The following is a 12,659-nucleotide window of genomic DNA, read 5'->3' as shown; positions in this document are numbered from 1 at the left end:
TGCTGAGCTGAGACGCAGGCCTTTTTTGTGGCAGTAATCACACACCTCTAGTTTTGTAGCTCATGGCAGCCATTTTGTGCTGGCACCCACATTTTCATCAATATATGAGCACAGGGACACCTTTTATTTTTTACCAAGGAAGGAAGGAAGGAAGGAAGGAAGGAAGGAAGGAAGGAAGGAAGGAAGGAAGGAAAGAAGGAAGGAAGGAAGGAAACACTGGCTAGATCAGGCATCCCCAAACTGCGGCCCTCCAGATGTTTTGGCCTACAACTCCCATGATCCCTAGCTAAGAGGACCAGTGGTCAGGGATGATGGGAATTGTAGTCCAAAACATCTGGAGGGCCGAAGTTTGGGGATGCCTGGGCTAGATGAATCAGTGGTCTGACTCGGTGCAAGGCAGCTTCCGATGTTTCAGACGCAGGAAAACTCCAACTCCCATCAGTGCCAGCTAGCATAATGGGAGTTGTAGTCCAGCAGCTCCTGGAGGGATGCAGGTTCTCAAAACCTTGCTTATCTGGCTGTGAGCTTTCTCCAAGTCCCTTCCAGTCACACACAAGCAAAAAACAACAACAACATGTTTCTCCCCCTTTCATTCAACCCCTCCTTGTTCTTCTGATAAGCGGCTGGGTACCTGTTTTTCCCAAGGATCCAAGCCGTTTTGCTTACCTGTTGTACAACTGCTGGGAGCTGAAAGTATACAGCAAGTACAGGGTGTTCCCTGTGAGGAAGGCCAGGATCCAGAACACCACCAGCACAGACCGCTTTTCCTGAGGAGGAGAACAACAACAAAAAGCCCAATATGTAATCCCAGAGACTCCAAAGGTAGTTCCTTGCCACCATGAGGACTAGCAACTTGCTGTATGAAAAAAAGAACTCCAAGACTTCTAAACCTGCTTTTCTCTGTCTCTGCTTTCATTGCCCGTGGTGAATTTTAGACTGTAGACCAGGCATCCCCAAACTGCGCCCCTCCAGATGTTTTGGCCTACAACTCCCATGATCCCCAGCAAACAGGACCAGTGGTCGGGGAAGATGGGAACTGTAGTCCAAAACATCTGGAGGGCCCAAGTTTGGGGATGCCTGCTGTAGGCTCCCTGCGGCAGGGACGGGTCCTTTCCAGTTATAAGGAAGTTCATAATGTAAAACAAAACAAAACCCCACACTTTTTTTGTTATGTAATCACAGAAAAATAAGCAGCCAAAATTCAGCTGGTCTTGACGTTGCTTGTTCCCAGTGCCCTCACAAACGGAGGATGTTCTTGTTGGTTTGAAACCTATCTTAGGAAAGGAACTCCTCTTAGCCCTTGGGCTTCATTATGCCAGGAGTCCAGAGATCTCCCTTCAGACCCTTCCACCCCACTGCCAACCACCAACCACTGTCCAGAAGCACTCCTGTTCCGCAACTCACCTTCAGAGACACCTGTTCTCGGAGAGTCGAGTTTGCATATGCGAACGAGCTTGCCATGCCGATGCACAGAGCAATTCCTACAGAGAGAAAAGAGAAACATGATCTGTATATCTACCACAGAGGTCACCAACCTAAGGCCCATGGGCCGGAAGTGGCCCACGGAGGTCGTTTGACTGGCCCAGGAGCCGCCCCCGAACTGAGATGCCCGCTCACGCACTGTGCTAAACCGGCGCGGCGTGGGAACTCGCTTCCGCGGCACCTGAAACCAAGTCTGCGCAGATGCCGGAAATCACGGGCGCATGCGCAATCCGGCCCACAGGGGGATCTCCGCAGGACAGATGCGGCCCAGGAAAGATAAACCTTGCCGACCCCTGGTCTAGCACAACCACCCCATCCAAATCCTCGGTCACCATTCTGAGAGCATGTGGGGATGGGTTAGGGTTAGGGTTAGGGTCAGAGCCGCAGCTACAGCAGGGGTCCTAGCCAGGTTTTTTTTTGCCCCAGGTGAAGCCTCCAGAGAGACGCCATTGAGGCTCCCAACCTGTGTGTGTGTGTGTGTGTGTGTGTGTGTGTGTGTGTGTGTGCGCACACACACACACAAATATGTGGGGGGTTGGGGTGTGTGCCCAACTGGGTCTTTGACCTGGGTGAAATAAAGCCTAGTTTTGCCCCTGGGTGGAATATTTCTTCTGATGTGTTCAGTGGCACAGTGGTCCGGGGTTGCAGGGGTTCCAAGACACCATTACTATTTCTCTAGTAGGGTCAGGCCCGCTCCCGGTGGCGCGGGGCGCCAGGCCACCAGGGGTGCCGCTGCGCCCGCTGAGAGGTGTGGCTGAGGCTGCCCCAGGCGCGCCTCCGCTGTTCAGCGGCTTCAGGCCGCTCTCCGGAGGCGCGCGGGCCTGGGGCCGCCTCCGCCGCGTGCAGGGGCGTCGCAACAGGGGGCGGGCAGCGTCCCCTGGCCCAGGGCTGACCCTACGGCAGGCTGCGTGGCGCAGTGCAGCTGCGCCCGTGGCAGCCCCCCTGCACACGGCGCCCGCCCGCCCGCCCGCCGCGCTGGGAAACGGGGTGGGGTGGCGGCGGAGGGATACGGCACACCACGGCGCCAGGCATGCTTAAGACGGCCCTGAGTAGGGTCCTTGTCTCCAGGGGCCTACAGCTGTCCAATCAGCATGAAATTAGCTTTTAATCCACAGAAATGAAGTCTTTTCACCCTTTGTGCCGAATGGAGCCAATTGGGGTGAAAGGAGGTGAGTCAGCCACAGAGGATTGGCTCCTAGGGTCACTCTGTAGAAGGTGTGGGAAGAACTCCCAAAATGAGTTGTTCAGTAAGCTAAGCTTTAGGAATACTGAAAGCACCAGGTGCTTCAGTTTCAAGGGGAGGGTCCACAAGCTCTGTTACATATATAATGGGCCTTCAAGGAAAACACAACTGAAGTCACTCCGAAAGAAGATATCGGAGCACTCCAAACCACTTGCCCGTGTGCATGCACAGGAATTACCAGACCTCGCTGAAAGGTGACCCCTTGAGATCCTCATTGATCATCACAATGCATCCCCAATTACTATTATTGCATGATTCTAAGATTATTGTATTTTGATTATTAATATTTTATTGGGGGAAATCAAATATAAAAAAATAAAGTAATTCAGAAGCAAAAAGGGGGGAGAAAGTGAGGAGGAAAAAAGAACAAAGATATGTATAAGAAAGTGGTGGGGATATACGTACAAAAATGCAATGTAATATACTCCCATACATTCTCATATAAATTTATATACAGTCGTACCTTGGAAGTCGAACAGCCAAGTTCTCGAACGCTTTGGATGCCAAACGATTGAAACCCTGAAGTAACTGTGCCGGTTTTTGAATGTTCTTTTGGAAGCCGAATGTTTGACGGGGCTTCTGTGGCTTCTGATTGGCTGCAGGAGCTTTCTGCACCCAATCGGAAGCCATACAGTGGTACCTCTACTTACGAATAACTCTACTTATGAGTTTCTACTTACGAATGGAGCTCCGTCCGCCATCTTGGATGCGGTTTAGATAGGATTTTTTCTACTTACGAATTTTCAGATAGGGTTGCTTCGACTTACGAATTTTTTCCACCAATGCATTCCTATAGGATTCGACTTACATTTTTTTTCGACTTACGAATGTGTGTTCGGAATGCATTAAATTCGTAAGTAGAGGTACCACTGTACTTTTTTTCCAATGTTTTGGAAGTCGAATGGACTTCCAGAATGGATTCCGTTCTACTTCCAAGGTATGACTGTAGTGTTATTTTCCTAATACATATGTAGATGTCAATAGCCTCCTTCATTCTGTATAAACTCATTTCAAATGTTGTCATATTTATCCAAACAAAAATAGTGTATCTGAAGAAGTGTGCATGGACACGAAAGCTCATACCTATGATAAACTTAGTTGGTCTCTGAGGTGCTACTGGAAGGATTTTGTTTTGACTGCGTCAGACCAACACAGCTACCTACCTGTAAAAAATAGCGAGTGTCGTCCTACGGTTGGGTTGGTCCATTGATTAAAGTGTATCCTATTTTTATACAGTCATTCCTTGGAATCTGCTCCAGAAGTCCATTCAACTTCCAAAATGTTTGGAAACCATGGCATGGCTTCCAATTGGCAGCAGGAACTTCCTGCAGCCAATCGGAAGCCGCAGAACCTGCGTCGGACGTTTGGGTTCCAAAGAACATTCGCAAACCGGAACACTCAATTCTGGGTTTGCGGCATTCGGGAGCCAAAACATTCGAGTTGCAAGGCGTTGACTTCCGAGGTACGACTGTATTGTAAGATTTATTGTATGATCTTGGAAGGTTGTATAATCACAGAGGTGTATGTGTGGTTGTGACTACCATGAAGGGCCCCGAACTCCTGGATTTGCTGCTACGCTACTGGACTCACCAAGTTCTTACATTTGCTCCAAGCGTCGAACGAGAGGGGCTTACCAAGCTTATGCTGGAAACAGACTTTCGCCAAGAGGATCATGATGAAGGGGAGTCCCTTCTGCAACCAGGAGACGACCGCTTTCAGCTCCGAAAGAGCAGGGGCTGGTGTCCCGGGCTGGTCCCCAGGCCCCTCCTCAGTGTGTCCGTGGCGGTCGCTGCCGGCCATGTGCAGCAGGGAGGAACCGCGCTGGTGGCTGTGGTGGTAGTGGTGGGGCTGCTGCCGGTGGTGGTAGGGACCTCCTTCTGGCCGGCTGGGCCCCTCCTCCCGCGAGGAAGGCATCTGGATGAACACCTCCCCGCCTCCCGCCGAAGACCCCAGGACCAAACTGGATTGGAAAGGGGTGGCTGCGATGGTGCCCGACGGGATGCCCCCCAGTCCAGAGAAAAGCTGCTGCGGAGTGGGAGCTTCCGTCTTGAGACCTTCAAAAATGCCGCCTTCATCCACGCTCGTCTCGGAGGAGATGGTTTGACTCCGGCTTCTGGTATAAATACACACACAGAAATCCAAATCATAATACAGTGGTATCTTGGTTCTCAGACGCCTTGGTTCCTAAACACTGGAAACCCAGAAGTGTGTGATCTGGTTTTCGAACGTTTTTCGGAAGCCGAACGTCCGATGCGGTTGTCGGCTTTGGTTCCAGGGCACCTGCACGAATCAGAAGCTGCGCCTTGGTTTTCAAACATTTCAGAAGTCAAACGGACTTCCGGAACAGATTAAGTTTGGTGCTTTTGTTTTTGCTATTTATTTTGCGTTTTTGTTTTTGAGGCTTTTTTTGGTTCATTTGTTTTCGTGACTGTGTGGAACCCAGTTCAGCTACTGATTGATTGCTTGTATGAATGTGGAAATGGATAAAAGCTCCCCCATCCAAACAATGACTATCATCAGTGCATGTAAGAAAAAACAATAATTTTAATTTTTATCACCTACAATACTATCTCATTTATTTTATTACATTCATTCTCGCTTTCAGTTTTATTACATTGATTATTGCTTTCATTTTATGAAACAGTGGTCTCATTAGATAGTAAAATTCATGTTAAATTGCTATTTTAGGGGTTGTTTTTGAAAGTCTGGAACGGATTAATCCATTTTGGATTACTTTCTATGGGAAAGCGCGCCTTGGTTTTGGAACGCTTTGGTTTTGGAACGGACTTCTGGAACGGATTAAGTTTGAGAACCAGGGTACCACTGTAGTAGTAGTAATAATAATAATAATAATAGTAATAGTAATGGGGAAAGAAAGAATCAGATTAAACTACAATTTGTTTAATCAGGTGCTAGCTGAAATGCAAGAAAAAAACTTTCTCCTTATACACCCGGTAGATCGTTGCAGTCAGTGAGAAAGTCTCTCTTGCCAGATCCAAAGATCTCAGAAGCCCCTTGCTCTGAACTGGCTCCAAGAAGGGATTTTATTTTATTTTATTTTAATAATTTTTATTGGTTTTACAAATACAAAGTACAAATAAACACAAACTAATAAGAACATATCTATATGAGGAGATTCTCCGAATCTCGAGACTTCCCTCCATGGAGTCTTTAAAATAAGACTTGTACAGCTGCGTATTCATCCGTACTCCAATTTTTATATCAAGCCATATTGTCCTTAATATTCTTTGCACTACAAGCAGGTCAAAATCCTGCTCTTGTTTCCATCTGCTTACAGTGGTCTCCTAAATAACTTAATTCCTCCCCACCCCCCCACCATTCCAGACCAGAGAAGAATGGCAAACCAAGCTGATGGAATATGCTGAGATGGCAAAGCTGGTGGAAAACTCAGAAACCAAGAGGACAAAAACTTTATCCAAGAAGGGATTTTAGAGTGTCTACCCCTGCTCTGCGAAACAGCATCCCTTTCAAAACACAACAGGTGCCCACATATATGCACCTTCTGGAAACAACAGCATTTTTGTTCTGATAGGCTTTCCCAGCTGGATAAATGGGTCTGTACCACTTGTTAGAATTTCAGCTTTGCTTTAAACCACAGGATCATAGAAATATAGCATTGGAAGGGGCCCCAAGGGTCATCTAGCCCAACCTGCTGCAACGAAGGAATCACAGCTAAATGTATTTGTGGGTTTTGTGGCTTTAATTATCTCACGGGTAAATCATCCTTGGGATTGTGGTTTATAGAGGGGGGATTGAGAAAGTAATTGGAAGAAGGAGGTGGTGGAGGAGAAAGATTTTTCAAAAGACAACTTGTTAAAAGGAGAAGAAGATCAGCAAACGTCTGAAGCCACAAAGAGACACAATGGGAGCGGTGAAATCTCTCCTGGTTGTGGATCCATCCCCTGCGCCCCAACTCCTCCAAGTTTAGAAGCGATGTGTGCAGCCAGGCAGGCCCCCTATGGAGTTCACCAGCCTCACTGGACCTCTTTATCGACTCCAAGCATCTCCCAAGTCACACAAAGCCACTGCTTCTCAGATATTTTTAAAGCTACTCCTCAAAGGCTAGGTTCACACACAAGACACACAGGGAAATAAAACGGTTAGCAAGATACGTTGTCATGTGGCTTTATGCCCCCACCTCCAAATTAGCGGGGCAACGTTCCTAATCGGATCTCCCAGGGCTCAGGAATTAAAAAAATTATCACAAACACCGACATCTCCATGCTCTTCCCTAGGAACATGTGAACCACGTACAGAGCATCTCTAATAATAATAATAATAATAATAATATATTTATACCCCGCCCATCTGGCCGGGTTTCCCCAGCCACTCTGGGCGGCTTCCAACAGAAAAATAAAATAAAATAATCGATTAAACATTAAAAAGCCTCCCTAAACAGGGCTGCCTTCAGATGTCCTCTAAAAATCTGGTAGCTGTTTTTCTCTTTGACATCTGATGGGAGGGCGTTCCACAGGGCGGGCGCCACTACCGAGAAGGCCCTCTGCCTGGTTCCCTGCAACTTGGCTTCTCACAACGAGGGAACTGCCAGAAGGCCCTCGGTGCTGGACCTCAGTGTCCGGGCAGAACGATGGAGGTGGAGATGCTCCTTCAGGTATACTGGACTGAGGCCAGTTAGGGCTTTAAAGGTGAGCACCAACACATTGAATTGTGCTCAGAAACGTACTGGGAGCCAATGCAGATCTTTCAAGACCGGTGTTATGTGGTCTCGGTGGCCGCTCCCAGTCACCAGTCTAGCTGCCGCATTCTGGATTAGTTGTAGGTTCCGGGTCACCTTCAAAGGTAGCCCCACGTAGAGCGCATTGCAGTAGTCCAAGCGGGAGATAACCAGAGCATGCACCACTCTGGCGAGACAGTCTGCAGGCAGGTAGGGTCTCAGCCTGCGTACCAGAAGGAGCTGATAGACAGCTGCCCTGGTGAGGTCGCAACAGCCCAATCCAATACTATGGGGGTCCCCTAGGGTAACACTCCCACAGGAGGCAGGCAGAAAGGCTTGGCAGAAAGACTTCTATCTTTAAAGGGGGGCGGGAAGCAGTTGTACATTTATGGTTCCTTTTAACCTGACACGGCTGACTTTGCTTTGTGACATGGACTTCTTTAATTTTGCCGCCACGGCCACTTCAATAACACCTCTGAAATTTGCCAGCAACCAATCAAAAACAGCACTGAAAAGTCGAAAATAAAATATTTACACCAACAACCCATGATTAAATGAAACGCAAAAAAAACTCTTGGAGGCTTTTGTGATTAAGCGGCGTATACAAAACTCTGTGAAATAATTAACGACAACAGGGAAAGCAACACGGGCACATGCCGAGTCCCGAGTCCAAAAAGGGTTCTGTTTTTACCAGTTTTCTCAATGAGGGAATTGAGGGGGACATAGATGCCTCCACTGGCACCAAGTTCCATAGGTACGGAGCCACCACCGAGAAGGCTCTGCAGCAACGTTCTTCAGGCAGCGCCTTCCATAGAACATAAGGGCTCGTATGAAAACAGGCTGCAAGGTCTGCAGGCTTAGGCCATAAAGCAGAGAACCTGTAGCCCCCTGGATGGTGTTGGACTCCAGCTCCCATCAGCCCCAGCCATCGTGGCTAATGGGCAGGGACGGTGGGAGTTGTAGTTCCCCATTCCTGCTATACATGGTTTGGGTCCATTTGGATACATAAAGAGCCACCTTCTCTTTTATAAACCTATGTGTTGTTTAAGGCAGCACTGAGAGCCAGTGTGGTGTAACGGTTAGAGAGCTCAGCTAAAATCTGGGAGACCCGGGTTCAAATCCCCACTCAGCCACAAAGCACATTGGGTTGCTTGGGCCAGTCATTGTCTATTAGCCAGTGTTAGAAACTCAGTTACATAAGTTAGGCACCAAATTGTGTTGCAGTCACCAAAATGGAATGTCCAGTTGCCATTTGGGGGCAAGATGGCTCCAGAGTCTTCTTTTTCAAAGGATGGACTGACTGTGATTGATTCTCAGTTAAACATGTGGCTAGTTCAGATGACAAACTTGAGCTAAGTTCGGAACTTTGAGAACTTAAAGAAGTAAACTTAACTAGATCCAGGGACAGTCCACATATCTATCGGATGATTCCAACCTCTTTTTCTTAATGGACCATTCATAACGTTAGAATATTCTTCGCAACTGTGAGCAAGGCAGTGGGGTGAAGACAAGCTGCAACAATTAACTATCACGTTGTTCACTGCTCAAGCTGCACGCACAAAAAAAACACACGTTTTGGTTCCTGAAATTCTGATTGTGCAGGTAAAATATAACAGATGAAATTCTACAGGATGGGGTATGTCAGGGGACCTCCCTACAGGGAGCCTCCCCCCCCCACCATCCTGACCAGCACTTCGCCCAGCGAGAGCGGCAGCAGCAGGTCAGGGGGAGGAATTGAGGAAGGAAGCGGAGTGGAGGAGGCACGGCTCAGCGATGTATCAGAGCCCCTGCACCACTCCAGCCAACAAGTAGGAGAGGAGCACAGCCGCTTCCGGCACCCGAATTGAGGCGCGTGCCCAAACGCCAGGTTAGAGGGCGGCTTTTCGGGGTGCCCAAGCTATTATGCTGGCCCCGGAGCAGAAGGGCGCCATTGCCGGATTCTGCGAGTGAGTAGGAGGTCATGTTTTCCGCTGTCTCTGCACTGTAAATACTATGCAAAATAAAAACGTTAAAGACAGAACGGACTTGGGCATGTAGCCGCAACAATCCCCTGACAGGGTATGAAGTTTGTGAAAACAGGCAAGTTTCGATGATCCCCAGGCATGCACCTCCAGATGGTGGAGATGTCAGAAGCCATCCTGGCGCCCAGGCATCTTCACTTGGTCACAAATGGCCAATAGCCAGGTGCAAAACGCACCTGGCGCCTGCCTAATTTTGAACGATGCTCTTAGCCTAACCTAGAGTTGTTGTGGGATTAAAATAGGTATCAGGGGAACCAAATATGCCACCTTGAGCCCCTTGGAAGTTTTTTACAAATCCAGTAAACAAACTGTGGCCTTTCAGATGTTGCTGCGGGACTCCAATTCCCAGCAGCCCCAGCCAGCATGGCCAACACTCAAGAACGATGGGAGTCCAGCAATATCTGGAAGGACGCAGGTGTCTCCACCCGCATCCCTAGTTAAGATAGAAGGATGCCGTACATTTAAAACAGAACATACCTTTCGGGAGGCAGGCTGTCTGTGATGCTGCTGTGCCGTCTCTGCATCTTCCTTAAGACTTTAAAGCACAACACACTCAACATTAACGTGGCAGATCAATGGTGGCAGCGAGGAAGTAGTGGCAAGGACTGGAGAGAAGGCTGGAAAACAGACGGGGCCCCCATTCACTCAGTGGCAGGGAGCGCAAAACTCTATCTGGGCAGGCTGGACGAAGGCCGTACCACAAGGCAACGGCCGCAGAGCAAATCTCGGAAGTTCCACGATGAACGCGATAGCGGCGCCCAGGAGAAATAGATCTCTGGAGGAAAGTCAGGTCCTATCCTTTAGGTCAGTAGCTGCATCGAAAGCCGGCGACCGCACCAAGTTTGTGATGCAAGGAAGGGAAGCGGTCCTTGGGGAAAGCGATGGAGAAGGGGTGGCTGCAATCGGAGCGTCGACCGCGTGTTCTCCAGATGTTGCGACCCTGAGAGATTTTGCAAAGGAAAAAGAAATGAGGCAGGAAAAATAGGAAGGAGGGGAGTCAGAAGACAAAGGGCCATGTGGCCAGCATGACTAGGCTGCTTCTGGCAAAACCAGAGCAGTGCACGGAAATGCCCTTTACCTTTCCGCTGGAGCGGTACCTATTTATCTACTTGCACTTTGACGTGCTTTCGAACTGCTGGGTTGGTAGGAGCTGGGACCGAGCAATGGGAGCTCACCCCGTCGCATGGATTCGAACCGCCGACCTTCCGATCAGCAAGCCCTAGGCTCAGTGGTTTAGACCACAACGCCACCCGCGTCCGCATAAATGGTTATGGCTCCCTGCAAAGAATTATGGGAAATGTAGTTTATTAAGGGTGCTGGGAGTTGTCAGGAGGCTCCTATTCCCCCCCCCCCAAGGGCTACAATTCCCAGAGTTCCTTGAGAAGAGGGGCTGACTGTTAGGCCACCCTGACCAAATGAGCATCCCCTCTCCCCAGAGAACATAGTCCCGAGATGAGGAACACAGATCTCCATCACGGAGTTCAGAGCATCCTCAGCAAACTACAAATCCCAGGATTCTTTGGGGGAAGAACACTTTTGCTTCCATTCTAACCTAAAGCTAGCTCCCCACCACCTCTCTGCCTTGACTGTGACTGAGGTTTTCAACTATACTATCTATTTATAGTACTTGTCCCCAAGACATATCCAAACACAGGCTTTTAGATCTTAGGCGCTGCTGCTTTTAAGCATCTGCTGATGCTTTTAGCCTGGTTCTCTTCTAGTGCTGTTTTAATTTGTTTGCGATTTCATGACCACCGTGTATTTTTCTATTTCTTTTCTTTTCACATTTTATAGCTTTGCTTTTAAAACACTGTGCACCATCCAATGAACTTAGAGGTTAACAAATGGCAGAAGAATGCTGCAAGCAAATAAATAGAGAATTAAAAAAAACAAATCACAAATACTTTCAAGGAAAGCACAGACAGCAAAATATAGTTACTGATGCAAAAGTATTTCCAATACAAAGCTATAGTCATGGAGTGACCTGCAATAATCCAGACTGGATTTCAGTTACGCCTGAAAACCTGAGACAAGATCACAGCTGTCAACCTTCCCCTTTTTTGCTGGAAATTCCCTTACTCCAGTGCCGTTTCCCGCTGCTATACTGGATTGTTAGATATACCGGAGACTATCCCCGGGACCCAGGTGGCGCTGTGGGTTAAACCACAGAGTCTAGGGCTTGCTGATCAGAAGGTCGGCGGTTCGAATCCCTGCAACGGGGTGAGCTCCCGTTGCTCGGTCCCAGCTCCTGCCCACCTAGCAGTTCGAAAGCACATCAAAGTGCAAGTAGATAAATAGGAACCGCTCCGGTGGGAAGGTAAACGGCGTTTCCGTGTGCTGCTCTAGTTCGCCAGAAGCAGCTTTGTCATGCTGGCCACATGACCCGGAAGCTGTCTGTGGACAAACACCGGCTCCCTCAACCTATAGAGTGAGATGAGCGCCGCAACCCCAGAGTCGGACACGACTGGACCTGATGGTCAGGGGCCCCTTTACCTTTACCTATCCCCAGGACAGGTGAGGCTGTTGATCCCTTATTTTCAAATCTGAAAGTTGGCAGCTATGGACAAGACACATCTTCTCCAGATAGGGTCACAACTGGTGTGTTGGTTAAAAAAAACAACCAGTCCTGCCCATCTCTGTTACCTGAGCTTCCCAGATACTGCCAAGTCTAGAATTCTCCCCTCTCATTCTACATATGGTTCTTAACTGTAGTTTTTCACTGGAGGTGAGTGGGATTAACATGCAGCACCCTTCATCATACTTAGGCTGTGAGCACATCACGCAGTCTCCCTGCACCAGAATTCTGGGAGCTGTAGTTTAAGGGTGCTGGAAATTGTAGATCTAAGAGGAATAAACTACAGTTTCCAGTATTCTTTGGTGACGGAGAGTGTGCGCTTTTAATATACCACCTCTGAAACAGGAAGAGGCCCTATTCCAAGACAGACCTGTGGCCTGCCTAGCCCAGTTTGTAAACACTGACTGGCAGCAGCTCTCTGGGAAATCTCTCCCAGTCAGTCCTACCGACATTGGGGACATGAACCTGGCACCTTTTGCATGAAAAGCATGTGCTCGACTGCTGGGCTATCTTTCCTGGGGAAATCTTTCCCCTTGAATGCTCCCCTAAACATACAAACAAAATTGATCCCTGCACATACAAGAACAAGCAGGTCGGGATTCTGGGTCGACACTCCTCCCCGATGGTTTGGTTGTTGACATG

At 48.6% G+C, this 12,659-nt stretch overlaps 1 protein-coding gene across 1 annotated transcript in view; it reads right to left on the bottom strand.

Moving 5' to 3' along the window:
• Positions 1-12,659, bottom strand: part of RNFT2 (ring finger protein, transmembrane 2) — a 36,094-nt gene that overhangs the window by 22,973 nt on the left and 462 nt on the right. The window contains exons 2-5 of the mRNA XM_035098402.2: positions 9,920-10,382; positions 4,360-4,838; positions 1,405-1,481; positions 667-767 (exon numbers count right to left, since the gene is read on the bottom strand). Of these exons, the coding sequence (XP_034954293.1) occupies positions 667-767; positions 1,405-1,481; positions 4,360-4,838; positions 9,920-10,002 (740 nt within the window). The 5' untranslated portion in view covers positions 10,003-10,382. The remainder of the gene's footprint in view (positions 1-666; positions 768-1,404; positions 1,482-4,359; positions 4,839-9,919; positions 10,383-12,659) is intronic.

Source organism: Zootoca vivipara, chromosome 17 (assembly GCF_963506605.1).
Source record: "Zootoca vivipara chromosome 17, rZooViv1.1, whole genome shotgun sequence".
NCBI lineage: Eukaryota > Metazoa > Chordata > Lepidosauria > Squamata > Lacertidae > Zootoca > Zootoca vivipara.
This window is presented reverse-complemented; position numbering and strand designations above follow the sequence as displayed.